This window comes from Oenanthe melanoleuca, chromosome 17 (assembly GCF_029582105.1).
Source record: "Oenanthe melanoleuca isolate GR-GAL-2019-014 chromosome 17, OMel1.0, whole genome shotgun sequence".
NCBI lineage: Eukaryota > Metazoa > Chordata > Aves > Passeriformes > Muscicapidae > Oenanthe > Oenanthe melanoleuca.
In genome coordinates, this window is record NC_079350.1 from 1,959,609 (window position 1) to 1,979,299 (window position 19,691).

Consider the following 19,691-nt stretch of genomic DNA (forward strand, 5'->3'; position numbering starts at 1 on the left):
GGGGGCGGAGGGGACGGAGCGGGGCTGGTGCCGGTGCCGGTGCCGGTGCCGGTGCCGTTCAGGGCGGGAGCAGCGGGGCCGGGCCCGTCTCCTCCCCCGCCCGCCTCCTTCCCGCCGTGCCCCGCGCGCCGGCCCCGGAAGGCGGCGGGAGCGGTGAGGCGGCGGCGGCGGCAGGGCCGGGGGGAGCGGAGAGGCGGCGGTGGTGGGGCCGGGTTGGAGGCGGCGGGAGCGGTGAGGAAGGGGCCGGGCCGGGCCGGGGAAGGCGGGAGCGGTGATGCGGTGGGGCCGGGCTGGAGAAGGCGGGAGCGGTGAGGCGGCGGCGGGGCTGGGCCTTGGAAGGCTCCGGGCGGGGGCTCGGCCGGGGCCGGGCCGGCGGTGAGGGCTGAGCCGGCTCGCTCGGAGCCCGCCGGAATCACCGGCCCGGCCGAGCGTGTCCCGCCCTATGCCCGGCCCCGCGGCGGGCCGGGCCCGGTAATCCCAGCCCATCTGTCGCTGTAATCGGCTGGATCTGGGGTTAGCTCCGCGGAGCCTGCAGCGTTCGGCAGGAAAGCCGGGAGCCCCACTGTGTTACACGCACGGCCTGGGAGACCTCCTGCACAGTCAAGTGTGAGCCCGAATCAACTGATTTGATTAAAATTTCTTCTTCCAGGTCTTGGTAAAACCTTGTCTCTGAAAGACCGGAAAGGAATACAGGTCAGAACGCTTTAATTTGCTTAACTGCATTGATAGTTTTTCAGCTCAAATAAGTCGTTGTTAAATAATGCAAATAATACTCCGTAGCTGGAGCTGTCCAATGAGGCTCTAAGGTTTTAAACTGAGTTTTAAATTGTGACTTAAGAATTAACCCAGGTGACTGACTGCATCGAGGGCTGTTTGAGAGTGGGCTGTGTTCTCCTGGAGTTAAAAACTGCCCTGGGTAAGTAAAGGACCATCATGATGCATGTTTGATCAGAAATGCATCCTCTGTTTTGTTAATTTATTTTTAGAGCGTAATGACTACTGCAGATGATAAACTGCTTGGTGAGAAGCTGCAGTATTATTACAGCAGCAGTGAGGGTGAGGATGAAGACAGTGAGAAGGAGGATAAAGAAGGAGAGAGTAGCATTCCTGAAAGTGGGGGCGAGGTGGAGCTCAGCAGCGATGGCAGCGCTGTCAACACAGGTATCATCACATCAGTGTACTTCTTTGTAAATCCTTTGTTTATTTGAAATTTTGTGTGTTCTTCTAATTTTTTTTTAATGAAACTCCTTTAATAGCTTTTCTTAATGTTTGACTCCTCTGAGAGAATTTAAATTCAGCCTTATATCTGAAGCAATCGGGCTTTGGATAGAAAGCTGAAGCAAGGCTGATTTGGTTGATAATGTATCATTATTTTTGTTCTGATGAAAGCCATGATAACAACAGAGGATCTCTTGTGGGCTGGTGATTCTATTTCAAGAGCACAGATATTAATCTTTGGGATGATTGCAAGAGTAGCCTAGTTAAATAAACTGTAGCCTTCTCATTAAAAAAAAAAATAGTAACTCAAGGACATGGAAATGGCAAACAACTTACTTCAGTTTTGTAAGTTTTGTATAGTTACAAAAACATTTATGACAGGGTCACTGTTTTACTGATTTATAAATTATTCCCTGATTGTAAATGGTAGGTAAAATTACATTGGTTTTTCAATAGAAAATTCCTCCACACTGAATTCCAGGTCCCAAGGGAGTCATTAATGACTGGCGAAGGTTTAAGCAGCTGGAGACGGAGCAGCGGCAGGAGCAGCGCAGGGAGATGGAGAGGCTCATCAAGAAGCTGTCCATGACATGCAGGTCTCACTTGGATGAGGAGGCTGACAAGCAGAAGCAGAAAGAGCTTCAGGAAAAAATCAATGGAAAGGTAGGATGACACAAAGGAATTCAAATGCCACTTAAATATTTAACAATTTTGCTTGCCTGTGATAACAAATAAGTGACGTAGCTGCAATACCAAAGTTCAAAAGCTTTTCTCAGATTTCTCTTCTGTCAAGTAAGTCATCTTCAGGGGATTAATATGAAGAGTTGTACAGCAAAACTGTGAATGCTGGCTCCTCTACCTGAAACTAGGAGCCCTTACTAAGTTAGTATTTAGGAAGTGTATGTAGAATTCAGCTCTGAAATCCAGAAACTGAAGACATTGGAGGTAGTGAGTGGTTTTAATCAGCTAGGCTGTAAACTAGTTAGTCCTGAGTTGTAGTCAGAGAAGTTACTAATTTGCAGATATGTTTGTGCCTTCAGAAGATGAAAGTTGGCTGTGCTCTCCTGTATCTTGAGTGATGCAGATAAGCTTAATGAAGCAAGTGAGAAGAGATAAAATACATAAAATCCTGATAATTTCAATTCCACAGGCATGATGGTTCCACAAAATGTTAACTGAAAAGCTAAATGAAAAGCTGATGAGAAAGGAGCTCATCTTAGGTCAGGCACAGTTTCCAAGCCAGTGCTCCCAGCTCGGTGAAAGCACGTGGCCACCATTAACCTGGATTAAAGTGGGAGCATAGAGCAGCCACTTGTGTTATTAGTGCAGCTTGTGGAAACTGGAATACCCAGCGCTGAAATCACTGTTCCCACTGGACATGGTTTCTAATTAGATCAGAATGGAGTGTAATACACAGGGTGCTTGAGCCTTCATGGGTTGCACTTTGCTGTTATTAAAGATGAGTGACCCACATTAATCCTCTTGATTTACGTTCTTATTATGTAAGTGACCCATATAGTGGTGCAGATGTTTTCCAGGAATCTCTGTGTGTGTTTTTCAGATGACTTTACAAGAATACAACATGATCCACAATGATGAGGACGACGAGGAGTTCTTGCAGCGCTACAGGAAACAGCGGATGGAGGAGATGAGGCAGCAGTTGTACAGTGGGCAGCAGTTCAAGCAGGTGTTTGAGATCACCAGTGGAGAAGCATTTCTGGACATGGTGGACAAAGAGCATAAAAGCACACTGATCATGATCCATATCTATGAAGATGATATCCCAGGCACTGAATCCCTGAATGGCTGCATGATCTGCCTGGCTGCTGAGTACCCAACAGTGAAATTCTGCAGAGTGAAGAGTTCCCTCATTGGTGCCAGCACTCGCTTCACTAACAATGCCCTGCCAGCTCTGCTGGTCTACAAGGCAGGGGAGCTCATTGGCAATTTTGTGCGCATCACTGACCAGCTTGGAGAAGATTTTTTTGCTGTAGACCTGGAGGCTTTTCTGCAGGAATGTGGTTTGCTGCCAGAAAAAGACGTACTGCTCCTGACTTCTATACATAACCCATCTGCATGTTACAGTGAAGACAGTGATCTGGAAATAGACTGAGCCATTTATGCCAAAGGGCCGTAGGTGTAGTTGTGCTGTAGGATGTTCTTGTGCTAGGGATTGTTCTCTCTCCTCCATCGTGTGGGTAGGTATTCCTCCCCTTCATGCACTTTGACTTCTGCTCATTAAAAATAACAACAAATTCCTAACATTTTCTTAAATTAGTTCAATATCTACAACTAAAACAGTCTCATTTCTATGCAACTCAAATGTGTTTTACTGACCACAAAGTCCTAGCACGATTCAGTCAGTTTAGGAGATTGTCTGTTGTCATGTCTCAGTGTCCTTGCACATTTCAATTGAGACGTGGCCACCAACTCCCTAGGACAAGAACTGAGACTGCAAATAAAAAGAGTTTTTTAAATTCAAAACTTACTAACCTTGTGCTGAACTGTTCCAGTTAAAAGTGTGAGGTTTCGTGTTCCATTCCACAATTTGAAGTCTCCTTCCTGTGAGTATCTTGTTTTAACATTTGGCTTTAAGTTTTTGTTCCTTTTTCACTTACAAATAATGACAATTCCTGGCTTCATCCTGAAAATTGCTTTTCAGCTGAAGAGAATCCTTCTTCCCTTAACCTTCCCTGAGACATAAATGCAATTACAGCTCTTAATACATTCTTGGGTTTTAAAATGCCCATCCGTGGAGTTCATAGTAGTCACTTGATCAGAAAATGAGCTCTGCCTCTTCAGAGAGACTGTCTGCTACAAAGAACTCCAACGTATGTGCTGAACAGCAGCAAGGAGAATTTTGATGGCAAAATGCAGAATTAGGACTTGAATAACCTCAGAATTTTATCTCATGCTAAAATTACTAAATCAGTCCTAAAGTTCTTTTCTGTCTGCCTTCAGTAGTAGTAGGTAGACTATCATTACCTAAATACATGGCCCAATGTAATGCCATGATTTAATGATTAAATTTAATTGCAATTTTTATGTAAAGCACTTTAGAACACCAGGAGGAATTGCAAATGTGTCTGTGGATCTTAATAGGATCTTAATAAGACTGATCTTGGGCTAGAAAAAGAAGAATTTCTAACTGTATCTATTTAAACTGTGTTTTAAAAAGTAGTATGAGCAGAAAAATAAATAATCTGTAATTTAAAATGACTGAGTTGGCACAGATTGTAGCTGCTTTAAGGAAACTGGCAGAAATCCAGGTTTTCAAATGTGGTGAGAGATTATTTCTTTTCATCTGAGAATTGCAGGAAAAAAATCTATGCAAGTTGTATGAAATTAAATAATTGAGTGTGGATATCAGCACATTTAAGGAAAATATCAAAGTAACTGTAACTGATATCCAGGATGAGATTCAATGAAGTCTGTTGTGCAGACAGGGTGCATTTTAGCATCATCATAAAACTTGTCTTAGAGAGGGGATCAAGGCAGAGCTGTCTGCTTGACTTGCTTTGAAGTGCCTTTTTTTTTTTTTTTTTTTTTTTTTTTTTTTGGCCCCCTATGGCAGAAAAACTGTAACAGGATCAAAACCCTCTCTTGCTGCTCTGTGTCCAATGACCTGGAGCAAGGTGACTCCTGGTGAGGAACCTCCTGTGCGCAGATATGGGAGAGGTGGTTTGCAGTGCCAGTAGCAAAAGGAGAACAAAAATGTCTGAATCCAGTTAATCATTGATCTGTAAGAATATAACAATCACAAGGGAGTGAGGGGAGAGAGGCTGTGCCCTAACCCTGCTGCTTGTTCATGCACAGGCCGCACAGCTGGGAGCAGGGAGAGGAGGCTGAGCTGGGAAAAATCTGCTGCTGCTTTTGCCCTTTCTTGAAGCTGCATTTTCAAGGAGTTCTATAAATAGGAGTTGAAAAAGCACTTGTCAGGTAGGTGTGTTGCCTCTGGGAAATGTTTTGTTGTGGAAGAAGCAGCACGGTGTAGGAAGGCAACCAGGAATGATGGGTGTTACAGGCCCTTGTGGTGGCATCACCTGGGTTTGCTCACAGTTAATGATGTTCCAATACAAACAGCAGAGTTTGGGCACAGAATGTGAGTGCACAGGGAAGCACAGATGGTTGCTTGGCAAGGGCAGGAATGAAATCCCAGGATGAACTCAACATGGACATTTAATCATGGTGGCAAGCAGTTCAGGACAAGCCTTAGCACAGAAAAGATTACACTGAGTTTTTCTGGCCTCCTATCTGCCTCTTCTTTGTAAAATGTTCAAAATATGCCTGTGCTGAAAATCCAGACAAGGTTTCCTGTGCAGTCTGGCCTGACTCCTGCAGCAGAGGGGCCTGCTGGGTGGGCTGGGAGAGTCTGGAGACTCCCTCTAAGGGGGGATTGCTTTTTTCCTCCTGCTTAGTGAATCATCGCCTCTGAGGCCACACAACCCCAGATGGATGTTTTCATTGTTGCTGCAGGAACTCAGGCAGCCCCATCCTCCTGTCCCTGTCCATCCCCACCGCAGGCAAGCCACAGCTGGGCTCCTCAGAGGCCTGTTTAAAAATACAGAGGCTGTGCTATGAGCTGTGTTTGCCAGGAGCTCAAATAGAGGGTACTTCTGGTAGCACTTTCCTCTGCACCAGCCTTAGAGCACAGCAGGGAGCCCTTGCCATGGTTGGGTGATGCTGGTGGCCACACCAAACACCACCAAGTGTGAATACAAACACTGCCTTGGATGTGGCTGCACCTTGTGCTGGACAAACTGGTGACAGCAGGAGTGACTTCTGCAAACTGCCATGACTGGAAAACCAGCACAGAAAACAGCAGAGTCAGCAGTGCTGGGCTGGGGGAGGCTTTGTGTGCAGGGCTGTGGGTGCCTGGGCTCCTGGAGGAGATTTCAGTCCTGTATTGGATGCTGTGCCTGGGGTTGGTACATGTTGGTCCTTCAAAGAAACTATTTCAAAGCTTTTCCTGCTAGCAGGAGGGAGATGTTTTGCTGTTCTGGACTGGTTGAAAGAGGTGCCAGGTTTGCCAGTGGTGGCTCAGCCGAGCTGGTTCCCAGTGGAACATTCCTCCTTGGTGGCAGGGAGCACCAGCTGCTCTCATTGTGCCCGAGGGGCTGTCGTGCAGTTATCAGCTGCTCCCAAAGCAGTGCTGGCAGCCGGCGATAGCCACAAGCAAAGGCAGGATGTTTGTGGTTTAACTGAAACGAGCTGAGCTTGTGCCTCTTGCCAGAAGGATGGGAAGGATGCTTGGGGCTGGAGCAACTCCTGGCTGGGAAGGGCGGTCACATGCACAGCTGGAAGTGTGCTCGACTGCTGCAGGCACGTGTGGGTGGGGAAGCACCGTGTCCTCCTCTTGGATTGCTGCTCAGCACTTCTCATGACATGGTGGGAGTGCCAGGACTGCTCAGGGCCAGCCCAGGGCAGCACAGAGCTGAAGCTGCCTGCTGAGCCCTCAGGGGTCCTGTTGGCCTCTCTGCCTCCCCACATCCTGTAGGAAACTAAAATCCAGATGATATCCTGGTAATGCCATTCCATTTCTGAAGGGTTAAAGAGAGTGAGTGAGAAGGCTCATGCCTTGGGAGCCTCTGCTTGCATATGTTCCCTTTACCACATCCCTTTAAAATTCTTGTAGCACCTCCCTGGGAATCCTGCTGGGATGGAGCAGAGGCTCAGGAGTGCTCCCCTTCTCCAGGACAGCATAGGAAGGAGCTGCAGCTGCATGCTTTCTTGCAGACTGTGGCTGTTTCATGTCTACAAAACACCCAGGCAGCCAGATTAAAGTGTGGATAGTTTTTATGTGATAGAAATACACAATGTTGGTCTAAGCACTGTGTCAACCATGGAATTACAGACTATATTGAATTGGAAGGGACCCACAAACATCATGACAGTCAAACTCCTGCCCCTGCTCAGGACAACGCCAACAATCCCACCCTGTGCCTGAGAGCATTGTCCAAACACTCTGAACTGTGACATTGGCAGCACAGGGCTGGGAGTGGCCCAGGGGGGACCAAGGCTCAAACTGCCTCAGGACACTCAGAGACCCCCACAGAAGCATTGAAGGAAGGATGGTTGCTCCATTTATTGCTTCAGGTGCAGTCAGCAATGGCCCAGCACACCCAGAAATAGAAGAGTTTTTAAAATCATTTTTTATTTCAAATGTCCTTTTTTCTGGAGCTTAAGCTGAATCTGATGGGGATCAAGGCCAGTGGCTGTGACCAAGGACAGTGGCTGCCAGCTACCATGCCAGCTGGGCTGGGCAAGGGCTGAGGTCTGTTTTGGAGGACAGAAGCAGGCTGTGTGTGCTGTGAGGGTGTGTTTGCTGAGCTGTTAGTGCAGAGAAGGGTGATGATTTTGGGATGGAAGAGACTCCATCCCTTTGTGTGCACAGAGGTGTCATCTCGCTCTGAGCAGCCCAGGTTGGCAGTCAGTGGCACATGACAGGGTCCAAGCCAGCATAACGCAGGAGATCTGAGGATCTGACCTCTGGTCTCCTCCAGGAGAGACCCTGCTTTGGTTCCTTCTCCCAGCTGTGCACGTGTGCTGGGCAGGCTGTTGCAGGAGAATTGGATCAAAGCAGGTTTCTACTGCAAGCTCAGCCACTACTGGGCAGCACAAACACAGTGTCCTCCCTGTCCCTCTGCATGCTGCCATCTCCTCTGCATCCCTCAGGCAGCTCACTGCTTCACCAGGTGCAGCAGGGGAGGAGGGAATGCTCCCTGGGCTCCTGTTCTGAGCAGGAAAGAGAGTCTCTACTGGAAATAGATGTTGCATGAAGAAAAACTGGACTCCTGGTAAGAATTAGGTCAGTACTAACCAGTTAACTAAAATGAAATTTTTCCAGTCTTTTCACAAATTCCGGAATGGTTTTCAGGCATGACGTGGATATGACCCATCTGGGAGAGGGGCTGCTGGTGGCCTGGTGCTGGGAGGCAGCAGGAGTGGAAGGTAACAAAGCACTGGGGAGTCCAGCATGTCTGCTGGGGAAGTCCAAAGCTGTTTTGTTCAAGGTATTCACTATCAAGAGAACTGAGTCTGCTGAGGACAGAGCTGGCAGCCACACTCCCAAGGCACTCGAGTTTTTCGGAGAGCAGGGAGCAGCCTGTCCTTGAGGGCTGGCATGGAGGACACCCAGGGTGGGACCATCCTGTGTCTGTTCGGCACAGGGCTGGCAGGTTCCTGTATCCCCACCATTCGCTGTAGGAAGGAACAGGGTACTCAGCACCAGGCTGGGAGCTCAGCTCAGCCTGCACCAGGGCAAGGACTGTCCCTACCTGGGCAGGTGATCCGTGCTAGAGCTCTGTAGATGACCCACCAGCCCGAGGGCTGCCGTGCTCCGCAGCGTCCGGCACGTGGAACGCCACGTACGGGCACTTCTTCACGTTGAGACACACGAGCTTCTCGAGGGATGCTGTCTTAACAATTTCAAAGCCAGTTTCTCCACCAAATGTACTGGGTTTCCAGTACTCTGGGGAGCAGATGGGATTGCCAAAAAGCCCCTTCAGGGAAAATGGAGCTCCGATCTCCACCATGCTTTCCCCAAAAATGCCATTGGGTTGGGGTTTCTCAAGCAGCAACCCTGGGTAAAACTCCAGAGCATCAATGTCTCCATACAGCTCTTCCAGCTCTGCTGCCTTCTCTTCCTCTCCTGCACCAAGTGAACATCAGAGTGCTTTAGCAAGAGAATCACACCTCACAAGGACTTGCCTTGCAGTGGGCAAAGGGAGGGTGGCTCCCCCACAGGCAGTGACAAGCCTGACTTCCTGGCCTCATACTCACCCACGGGCACAGAGTGTCCTCCCCCAGCAAAGCCCCAGGAGCAGCACTGCAGCCCTACCTGTCAGCTCCTGGAAGGACTTGTAGGGCTTCATGCCAAACCTTTTCCGATACTCATTGAAGGGCTGTAGCCTCAGCTGTCGGGACTCCTTGATGACCCCAATGGCCACGTGCAGGACATTGGCATTGATGGTCTGTCCCCCACCAATCTGGAGGTGAGAGAACAAGGAGGGGCACACATCAGGCACAAGGCAGCACCAGCATTGGCTCCAGAGGGCCACCGCACTAAAGCATTCATGTCCTGGGCTCATGTTGTGGATACCAGCATATCACTGCAGCAGAAAGAGGAGGTGGACAGTGCAAAAACCAGCTATAGAACAGCTTGGTCAGGTCAGCCCTGTTCCTCAGGCAGGGCACAGGGCAGGAGAAGTCCCGGATGGACAGTGACCCAAGGACCTGGGAGAACAAGATAAGATTTCAGGCTTACTGGGAGAACCCAAATGCCCAAAGGGCCTCAGGCTCAGCCTCAGCTGGGCTGCTTGGCACAAGCAGAGAGTGAGGAATGGAGCTGCAAACGCTTGGAAGGAAACATCCATGTGATGGCAGCAAAGAACAGTGCCAGACACTGCTCCACGGCCGGCCTGGGGAGGATCCCAGCTTCCACAGCCTCTGGCATCACTGGAATGTTACTACAGAGTACCAAGGGCAAGTATCTGGGGCTGCCAGGGCCAGCCTTGCCACGGTGCCGGTGGGGAGGACTCCTGATGTCCCCATCAGGTGCCACCCTGGGCAGACTCGGTGTGACCTGTGCCCTACTGCATGTGTCCCTCCTGGGGAGGGCAGAGCAGGACCTTACCCTTCCTGCAATCTGCTTGGAAAAGGACTCCACCAGTGCCTCCACCCCGTAGTCCATGAGCATGGAAGTGTTGTAGAGGAACTGCTTGTAGCTGTACTCTTGTCCCTGGATGATGAAGGAGTCGGGCATCAGCCCGTGCCAGTGATAAAGCTGGTTGAACTCAACCGCGATGCGATTCCGGTACTGGAACTGTGACCCAAACAACAGCTCGGGGTCAAACTTGAGGCTCAGGTAGTACCCACTGAGGTGCTGGACGTAGTCTTCAACAACAATCTTAATGGTCTCCCCTGCACAGGAGAAAAGAAGCAGCTGACAGCAGAGGAGCTACCAGCTCTGTACCTGAGACATTACCCACATCTACCACAGCAGCCATCCACCTCCTCCTGACCATTTTTGATGGACCAAAGCCAATTTTTTTGCTATATGGACCAAAACAAACGATTCCCAGAAGGATGCCAGATGAACTGATTCAAAGGCAGTTTGGCCATTACCCTCAAAAAGAGGCTGGTCCTTGGGGGCCTCCCAGGGGGGAGGGACAGGGCAGTGCCAGTCGCTCACCGATGAGGATGAGCCGTGCTGTTTGGAAGAGCTGCTCGTCGCTCCAGGTGGGATGGTCCCGCTTGAGCAGGTCGCAGACACGGTTGTGCTCACGCAGCCACAGCGTGGCATAGACGCAGAGCCCCGGCAGCAGCCCGAACACCTCCTGCCCCACCGCCAGCTGCTGCTCCTTGGGCACGCCTGATGGGTACACCATGTGCACTGGAGCCTCGCTGACCATGGGCGGGTACACCTCTCCATCCACCACCTGGGCACAGCAGTGATAGGGCACAAAGGGCAGCAGGGACAAAAACTTCCCGGTAAAAGCCTGCCCAGCCAGGAGCTGCCTAAGGGCACCACATCTGCTCTCCTGCCAGAGGTCTCTGGAATGGAAACACCTCCCTCATACAGCCTCAAATGCCTACTGCATCAGAGCAGCTGCACCCCAAAGACTGGCTGCCCCCCAGAGATTGTCCCCTGGCCAGCAGCCACGCAGGTTGTCAGGGCTGGGGTCTCCCAAAAGCTGACAGAGGAACATAGGCTTCAAACAATCCTGGCTCACAGGCCTGGGATGTGTTTCAGTTGTCCTGGGTGGTACCTGGAATTTCAGCTTCCCGTCTCGGAAGAGTCGCAGCTGGTGCTGGCGCTGCAGGTTGTCCCCGTACAGATGTCCCAGGTCCACCTGTGGAGAGGCAGGGCATGGAGGCTGCTCTGAGAGGCACATGAACCCCAGCGCCCCCTCACTCCCACTGCCCCCACATCCTCACCCCGTGCCCCAGAGCCTTGGTGAAGCCACGTCCCATCTTCCCAGATGTCTTGAAGAACTGGTGGGTGAAATGCTGGGCGAAGAAGGCAAACATCATGTTGGTGCCTCGGGGATCAGCTTCAAACTTCTGCCGCAGCAGAAACCTCTCTGCCAGGAGCTGGGGGTCAGGGAGCTGCAGCTTCCCTGCAAATGGTGGAGGTTGAGGGCAAATGCCCAGTGCCAATCCAGCTGGGTACTGGTGCTGTCTGCAGGGCTGCTGGTGGTGTCTGTTGCAGCATCAGGCACAGACTCATCTGCACAGACACCTTGCAGCCCTGTCACACAGGCTGTGACATGCCCCGCAGCTCAGCCTGAGCTGTCCCAACAGCAATCCAGATGCCATCAAGCTCCTCCTGCTGCAGAGCCAGCCTGGGCACGACAGTGGTAGCACGTGGCACTGCCTGTTGTGCCTTGCAGATGTGTCCATGGGAGCAAAATCTTGGCCATGATTGAGTGGGAAACACTCAGGGTGTGGGTTTCCTGAAGCAGCCATACCTTTGGTCCCCATGGGCGTGGGGCAGTCATCCGGCACGGGTGGGAGGACACGGGTATAATAGCTGACGTTGGCATAGGCCTCCCAGCTGATGTAGCCATAGTCAGAGTTGAAAGTGGGGGGGCTGGGGATGAGATTGGCACGAACTGAAAGGAGAAAGGGGGATCACCACTGTGGGTCTTGAGACAGCAACCCACAGACTCTGCCCCTGGTCCCTGCTTGACTGCTCTGTGTTGCCAGACACCTCTCCTGGCACCCCAAAAACCAGAAAGGTACCAGCAGTGGAGGCATGTGGGTGTCCTGGGCTTTGCTCCGAGCCTTTTAAAGGCTGCAATTCCCTGCAGAAAAGGAGGGCTCATGCTAATGTGCTAAGTGGATTCTTGGATGATGAATGAGATGACAAACCCATAGAAATGGTGTAGCCAACAGCCGGAGCCTTGTGAGTGTCTCCCTACTGCTCCAAGAGCTGGAACCTAAATATTTATGCAAAGTGATGAATATGGGGACATGAGTAACAAGGGCCATATTTCCATGGGCTGCTTTCTGTGCAGCTGTGAAAGAGCTCCTTGGCTTGGGGAGTGCAGCATGCCAAGAACTGTTCATGTTTTCCAGCCATCTGGCAGCTTGGCACAGTGGGGGACCCCGTACACCCCTCTGCAACCTGGCTGGGCAGCCCCCCTGGGCACAGTGACAGTGTGACAGGGTGATGGAAGGACAGGGTGACAACCTTCTGGGTCTCCTGGTGAGGTGACTCAAGCCCAATGCCCACCCTGCTCACAGGAGCTGCATCTCTGCATCACAGAGGAGCATCACTGCAGCCCTGCTACCCATCTGTCCATGCCAGGGGCGTCTTTGAGTCCTGCTGAACCCTGAGACCCTCTCCAGCCCCTCACCTGTCAGCACGAGCCTCATGAGCGTGTCTCTGATGAAGGTGCTATTGATAACGTCCCAAAACCACTTGAAGTGGGTCAGGATGAAGTGGTAGAAGGCAGGACTGGGCTTCAGCAGGTTGTGCAGACGTGTCCAGAACTCAGCTGGGGGAAGCAGAGCAGTCACTCTCCCTGCTGCCAGTGAGTGCTGTGGGCACAGTGCTGCCCTGGCGCCCACGGGGAGAGGGACTTACGGGAGGTGCAGTTGACCCCGTAGTACCCTGTCCGTGTGCAGTCACACTCGTATCCTCTCAGACCGACCCTCACACACACCCCTTGGTTCTGGCAGGGGAAATAGCAACAGGGATTCACTGCAGGGAGAGAGAGGGAGAGAGAGACATCATCATCCAGCCACCAAATCACTGCTCCCTGCTCCTCAAGGGGGAACACTGTCCAGACACAGCCCAGCCAGGTCCAGCTCAGAAGAGGAGGTGCTGTGCTGCAGGAGCCAAGCACTGCTCTGTTGTGGTGGCACAGCTTCGTGCCTGGGGGGCTGCTGTGCCCCCGGAGCCCCAGCACGGGATAAAGCCGTGTTCTATTAAACAGCAACTGCGATAATAATAACAGCCATTGTCAGGGCAGTTTGCTTTGGCAGGGGCCCCTCCGCACCCGCCGCCCCGAGCGGATGGAAAGGGCCTCTCTGGGCTCAGTCCTGGCTCCCGCCCGGCCCCTTCCTCCACCACCTTCATACCCAGCCTGCAGGGACGAGATAAGAGCCCCTTCCAGCCCTTCCCAGGGTGGTGGGATCAGCTGGGGCAGGGAGACCCCCGGCACAGGGCAGCTCCCATCCACACCAATCCTCTCCAGTCTGCCCCAGAGCAGGAAGATCCTTATAACTCCACCATCCACAGCCTCTCCACTAGCAGCAAACCTCAGGATAAACAGAAACACAGCCCAGGGTGGCCAGAGACTCCTCTGCCTTCCATCAGCCCAAGGAATGCTCTGGAAATCAGGATGTTCTCTGTCACAGCTGCCTTCTGAAATCCTCACATGTGGCATCCTCAACTCAGCAAGCCAGGTCTGTCCCCACAGACCCTGGACAGAGCCTTTGTGCCAGGAGGAGGGAAGTGCCTAAAGCCCAGACCTCCTGGAGCACACCTGGCTTTGTCAGAGCACACAGCCAGCCCCACCAGGACACACAGCACTGATGGACAAAGGGGCCACCAACACAATGCCCAGCTCTGGACCAGCTGGCTGCAGGGATGGGGGACAGGCAGCACACTCTGACTGCTGAGGAGAGAAGAGACCAACAGCCAGTGTGCCCAGTATCACAGTTGATGGAGGAAACTCTCCTGAGCCCATCAGCTGCTCCATGACCTTTGTGAGCTCACCAGATCCCTGCCAGACCTGCTTCAGGTTCTTCTGGAATTTGGGAACATTGCTGCTGGGGGTGGGATGGGTATGCAGAACAGAAACCCCATTTTTCCATAGGAAATTGCAGCTAAAAATTAACAGAGAAAAATAAAGCTAATTTTGCGGAGTTGCTCAGGGTCCCAACAGCCACACACTCAGGGCAGGGCAGGGGCTGCCTGGGAGCCCGGGGCTCAGCCAGCAGCTCTGTCAAGCTGTGCTCAGCCCTGTGGTCCCAAATCCCTCACGGCACAGGGCCTGACCTGCAAAGACGTGTTCAGCTCCCAGCTCTTCCATCAGGCTCCCTTTCATCTTGGATCTTTTCATGTCTCCAGACGGGAGGCAGCAGGCAGGATCTTATTTATCTCAGACAAATTAAGGTCAGACCACCCGTTCAGATTTTTGCAAGATGGGAATTTTTGGAAAGGGGGAGGTGTTGCAGCACAGCTGGAGCATCCTCTGGGCTATTCCCACGCCGGTAGCCCCACACTTGGCTCTGTTGCAGACCTGGCAAAAGCCCCAAAGAGCAGCCTTGTGCCGTGCCCAGAGCAACCTGGGGGAAGCCGGGCTTTTGTGGGCGCCGCAGCCACAGGGTTGGGAGGATGCTCCGTGCCACAGGCTCCAGCACAGCAGGTCATGTCCTGCCCGTCTCTCCAGCTGATGGGAAGTCAGAAGTTTGCTCTGCCGGGCCCTCCCCGGTGCGGGACTCACATCATGCTGAACCCTCCTCCCGGGCGGGTTTGGCAGCGTGCCGGGGACTCGGCCTCCTCTCACAGTTCACCGCAGTGTCAGTGCTGTGGGGTCCCCAAGGTGGGGTGGGAGCAGCATGTTCCAGCCAAAAGGGTGGGAAGGGGATGGAGCGTGTCCTGGCCCGCGGCACCAACCCCTCATATCCTCACGGAGCCTCCCTCTGCAGCAGCTCAGTGCCTCTCCACACCCCGGCCAGGAATCCTACGCTGGCCTTGCCAGGACTGCTCCAGGTATAGGGAAAGTCTCTGCCAGCATGCGGCCTCTCCGTGCCAGCAGGGCTGGTGCCCACGCTCCATCACCACTGAAAAATGCCAGATTTCGGGGACAACATCCGTTCTGCAAACCGCAGCCAAAGCAACCTGGGGTGAATCATGGCCGGGATGGAGCCGGGCTCGCTTCATGGGCCATGGCTCCACTGCCGCAAGCTTTGAAGATGATGGAACACACACACTTGTTTTTCTGACCCAGGAAGGTTTTCACGAACTATTCACAGCACACACACCACAGCCAGATTGTCATCTGCAACCACTTCTGGCAGCACCATGAGCAGGAGCAGCCTGCCAGGGCCACAGCTGTGTTCCACGTGGGCTTAGTGATCCTCCCCCTGCACCTGAGCCAGGCTGCCTGCCAAGATGGGCTGGAGGGGTAACACAGCCCCAGAACTCTCGTGTGGTAGCTGACTTCACTCTGCAGGCTGGGCTGACTCTCTGTGAGCCCCATTGCAGAGGGGATGTGCTGGGAGGAGGCACAGACCATGGGCAATGTAAACAGACATGAATGCAAAGCAGCTCTGCCAGAGGTCCCCACTTGCCTTCACATAGCAGGGCCTGTACCTGGCCTGCCCCGTGGTCACGGTGAAGTCGGGGTGCTGCCACTGCTCCTGTTTGGCAGCGTGAGTTGTGCAATGGCTGCTGATAGGGTGGTCAGGTTTACTTTGCAAGAACACTTGAACAAAACTACACCCCTGAAGGCAAGTTAGCAGCCAAGAGCAATATCTGCAGGGAAAACTGAGAAACACCTTGGGACCAGCCTGGCTCTGCTCACAGCCAGAGGAAAAGTCTACCAAGAACAAACACTGTGGCTTGGAGCCAAGGTGCAGCCAGTGAGGAGCAAGTGGAGTGCTCTGAGCAGCAAATACCAAGTGAGCAGGAGATCCCAGCCTCAGCCCAACATCCTGTTGTTTGGTCTTCAAGAGCAGATCCGAGGACTAGATTAGGGCTGTGGTCCTCCTGGTGCAGCGCTGGGGAGAAGCAGAGCCCAGACGCTCTGCTGGCAGCACCTCGGGGCACAGCAGAGTTCTCGTAATTTCTCAATCAGATATCTCCCTTCCTAATTAAGGCTTGGGAAAAAGCCATTCTTTCATGTATATCATGTATATCATGTATCCCAGGTATGTTTTTTTTCCCCATGTAATGAAACTTGCTTTGATCGTGCTGTGCAGCAGTCAGCTCCAGGGCTGCACCATTCCAGCGTCGCATCTGTCCCAGCTACTTCAGGCACGTGGGTCCCCAGCATGTCCCCAGGTCCTGTCTGTGCTCAGCAGGACACACAGACGCTGGCCTCAGCTGTCCCCAGCTCCCAGAGGAACTTTTCAGGAAGATAAGACATGTAAAGAGATAGCCAAGCCAGAGAAGGAGCAGCACAGAGGCTGTCCCTTGTCTGTCCCCACTGCCTGTCCTGGTCCAGCCCAGCCAGTGGCAGCCAGGTCCATCCCCTGGGGTCCTTCCTTGCAGCAGATGTGGCTGATGTGCCATGTGCTCAGCCTGCACACGTTTTGGGGACTCTTGGGTGTGGGCACCTCACTTCCCATACCAGAAGGTTGACCTGGAAACAGGGTCCCCATTGGCACCGTTTGAACACAGGTGGCCAGATATTCTTGAGGGATGCAGCCCATGTGCCTGGGCTCATTTTGCTGAGAATGTTATATTTACTTTAGAGAGGAACTGTAAAATCTGACTAGGGCCCCAAGTCCATGCTGTTTTTCTTCAGGCAAGAAGGTCATTTCGCAGAAAAGGGACTGGAAACAATGCTATGGGTAAGGACCTGGAGTAATCTGCGCTACAGGGGCTGGGATGGAGCTGATGGGGTTTGAGAAAGATGGTGCCTTTCCGTGGGTGCCTGCCAAAATCAACATTATTCCTTGATATCTCCTGATGTGCCTGAGGTTGGGCAGCACGTGGTGAACTCCTACAGCACATGGGCATGGGAACAAACGATGGCTGAGGCCACCAGAGCCATCCCTGCTGCTCCCAGCCCTCCACCCTCACTCTCAACTGCGGCATCACCGGGTTTGTGTTTGGGGACAGCGCCAAGGGCCCTGGCTGCCAGCACACACGAGTATTGTCACCCTTTCTTTCGAGAAGCCCCGTCCCGGACCGGAGGCTGCCGGAGCAGCCGGGCGCTGCCCCTCAGCCCGGTGATGGGGCCGGCCTGGGGTGGCCACGCTCCTGGCGGGGCTTCAGCCCTGTCGTGCGTCCCCGGCCGCCTCGGGCCAGCGATGTCTCCCCCGGGCCCTGCGTGTGGTCCCTGCGCGGCCGCTGCGGGAGGTGAAGGGGAAGTTTGTTCTACCCGGGCGCTTTTGCTCCCAGCCAGGCGTGACGGCCAAAACCTGCGGCTGCGGGCGCTGCGGGCACCCTCACCGGGCGGTGGTCGTGGGGCTCCTGCCCACCCTGCCTGCCCTCCGACACGCAGGGCACCGGCGGGCGAGGACCAGCCGGGGGCGACGAGTGCGATCCCGCCGGGGACCCGCCGGACCGCGGCCCGGTCCCGCAACGCTCCCCGCTTCCCCGGGAGTCCCGGTACCGGACCCTGCGGGACCGGCTCACCTCTCACCCCACGGTGCCGAATGCCCCCTGTTCGGGATGTCGCCTCTCCACTGGTACCGACTCCCCCGCGTCTCCCTCCCTCCCTCCCGCTGCGGTCCCGCCCCGCGTACCGGAGCCGGTGCCGGCGGCGCTCCCGGCGGCGCAGAACAGCACGGCGTGGGCGATCAGCAGCCGCAGCCCCGCGGCCGGCAGGACCCGGGCCCGGCACCCACCGCCCATGGCGAGAGGCAGCTGCGTCCCGTCCCGTCCCTTCCCGCCGTCGCAGCCGTCGCGGCCCCGCCGCCCCCGCCCCCGCCGCGCCGCCTCCCGCCCCCGACGGGACGGGACGGGGCCGCCTCCGACAGCCCGGCCCGCCGGGGGACTGCCCCGGCTGCGCTCCCCTCCCCTGGTCCCCTCGGCCACCCCTGCATCTCTAGCCGTGCTCTGTTCCGTGTCTCTCCCGGGAACCCCAAGTTCCCTCTTTTCCCTCCCATTTCCCATCTACCCGAACATCTCCATACCCGGCTTCTGGTCCCCACGTCCCGCTGCATCCCCGCGTCCATGCCCTTGTTCCCACGTTCCCCTACATCCTTATTCCACACTCCCATTCCAGGTTCCCCAGGACTCCATGCCCACTCCTGAATTCCTTGTCTTGGCTCTACTCTTCCCACTGGCCGTAAGGGGTGCCCAGGCAGTGCTGCTCAGTTGTGCCAGGTACCAGGCTGCCACTGGCCAGAAAAGCTGAGTTTATCGGTGGAACCATCACTGGGTGTTTCCTGCCGGATGCTTTGTTCCCTGCACCAGCCACTGGCAGCAGGGACAGGATCCAGCCAGCCCAGCCCGGGCAGGCACCAGCCACCCCACAGGAATGGTGTGAGGCTGGGAGAGGCTCTGCATGGCTCTGGGGTAGGCGAGAGCATGGCAGGCTGCAGACCTTGCTGGGATGTCCCCAAACGGGTGGAACACACAGCTCAGAGCCTGTGGTTGCTCACTCTCTTCTGTACTGTGCTGTGGAAGTGGTGAGACCTCAGCACAGGCCCGGCTGTGTGTGAAGATTATCTCGGGTTTTGCTGAGCTGCAGGAAGCCCTGGCAGGCTGGGGGAGCAGAGTTCCTGTGTGGATCCTGCTTGATTCCTCAGCGGGGTTTCAGCAGCAGGAAGGGAGTGTCCTCACAGGGCAAGGGGCTTTCACAGGTGTCCAAAGATGAACAAGGGCCTCAGATCCAGCTTCAGAAGGCAAATGCATCAGCCATGACATAAACGTGAGCTCAGCGGGCTCTTGATGCGCTCACGAGGGTGGGGACAGTCTCTGCCTCCCACCGATGAACTCACACAGGGATTTGGGGCGGGTTTTGCTCCATGTGTGCAGTTGGTGCAGCCTGCATGTGCTGGGGCCACGGCTACTCCTGCCCCCTGCCAGCCTCCCCTGGGTGTCACAGCCAGATGAAAAGTCTACCCCAAGGAAGGCAGTGGTTCACTCTGTGGGTATGCATATTTCCCCTCCATTCCCCGCTCCCGTCCTGCACCCGATGCTTGACACTGTGACCGCAGCATGTGTGACCTGGCACAGCCTGACCCCCTCCCCCTGCGGGCCAGCCCCGCAGCCCTTGGGGATGTCCTGCTCCCGCGGCGTTCCCGTTCTCACTGCCGCCTCCTTTCCCTCTCAGCAGGTTTTAATAACCACTCTCTTGCACAATACCGGAAACGGTTGCAACAGCCCGGGGCCAGCTGTCTGGCCAGGGCTGCCATGGAAGGGCTGTCCTGGCACTGCCGCTGAGGGGGGCTCTGCTGTGGGCTGCAGGGTGTCCTGCAGACTCCCATCCCTCCTGGTGTCACTTGAGTACCCAGACCCCTCACTCAGTGCTCAGCTCTAAACCAACGGCCACTGAACACCCTGGTGCCAGCCCTGGCTGCTAACAGACCTCCTGTGACTCTGTCTGAGCTGCAGCCCACGATGTCTGGCCTCAAGTCCCAGGATGACAGCCAACCCTGAGTGCCCAGATGAGTTCCTGTCGCCAGCCAGGACAAAGGAGGGTGGTGCTGCTTGGGCTCTGTGTGAGACTGTGGTCTCACAGCCTTGCTGAGAGGCCAAGGCCACCTGAAGCATAGAGGGCACATCTGGAGATGTGTCACAGGCTTGGCAACCTGGGCACTGGGTCTGGCCAGCAAAT

General features: G+C 54.3%; 2 protein-coding genes across 4 annotated transcripts; one reads left to right on the forward strand and one right to left on the reverse strand.

Moving 5' to 3' along the window:
• Positions 1 to 15: 15 nt before the first annotated feature.
• Positions 16 to 4,437, forward strand: PDCL (phosducin like). Of its 3 annotated transcripts, none has more exons than XM_056505325.1 (5): positions 16 to 153; positions 650 to 693; positions 987 to 1,161; positions 1,700 to 1,881; positions 2,780 to 4,437. In XM_056505325.1, exons 3-5 carry the CDS (start codon positions 993 to 995, stop codon positions 3,329 to 3,331), a joined length of 903 nt encoding a protein of 300 aa, XP_056361300.1. In that variant the 5' UTR covers positions 16 to 153; positions 650 to 693; positions 987 to 992; the 3' UTR covers positions 3,332 to 4,437. The 3 variants fall into 3 exon arrangements, with proteins under 3 accessions (XP_056361300.1, XP_056361301.1, XP_056361299.1); XM_056505326.1 differs by having other exon boundaries at positions 153 to 231; XM_056505324.1 differs by lacking the exon at positions 16 to 153 and adding an exon at positions 374 to 513.
• A 2,917-nt stretch (positions 4,438 to 7,354) lies between these two features.
• On the reverse strand, positions 7,355 to 17,817 carry PTGS1 (prostaglandin-endoperoxide synthase 1). Its single transcript, XM_056505323.1, has 11 exons — positions 17,653 to 17,817; positions 12,812 to 12,928; positions 12,582 to 12,722; positions 11,691 to 11,834; positions 11,158 to 11,339; positions 10,989 to 11,072; positions 10,412 to 10,658; positions 9,854 to 10,140; positions 9,059 to 9,206; positions 8,496 to 8,869; positions 7,355 to 8,418 (listed from the first exon to the last, which is right to left on the reverse strand). The coding sequence occupies exons 1-10, from the start codon at positions 17,759 to 17,761 to the stop codon at positions 8,514 to 8,516; spliced, it is 1,815 nt and encodes a 604-aa protein (XP_056361298.1). The 5' UTR covers positions 17,762 to 17,817; the 3' UTR covers positions 7,355 to 8,418; positions 8,496 to 8,513.
• Positions 17,818 to 19,691: the final 1,874 nt, after the last annotated feature.

What these genes read in the sequence shown, in the direction of transcription:
- PTGS1 (XM_056505323.1), bottom strand. Translation starts at nt 17,761, where the DNA reads ATGGGCGGTGGGTGCCGGGCCCGGGTCCTGCCGGCCGCGGGGCTGCGG. An exon ending in CACGCCCATGGGGACCAAAG is followed by an intron (nt 11,340 to 11,690) that starts GTATGGCTGCTT and finishes CACCATTTGCAG; the next exon opens with GGAAGCTGCAGCTCCCTGAC. An exon ending in AGCACGGCTCATCCTCATCG is followed by an intron (nt 10,141 to 10,411) that starts GTGAGCGACTGG and finishes TCTCCTGTGCAG; the next exon opens with GGGAGACCATTAAGATTGTT.
- PDCL (XM_056505325.1), top strand. Translation starts at nt 993, where the DNA reads ATGACTACTGCAGATGATAAACTGCTTGGTGAGAAGCTGCAGTATTAT. An exon ending in TGGCAGCGCTGTCAACACAG is followed by an intron (nt 1,162 to 1,699) that starts GTATCATCACAT and finishes ACTGAATTCCAG; the next exon opens with GTCCCAAGGGAGTCATTAAT. An exon ending in AGGAAAAAATCAATGGAAAG is followed by an intron (nt 1,882 to 2,779) that starts GTAGGATGACAC and finishes TGTGTTTTTCAG; the next exon opens with ATGACTTTACAAGAATACAA.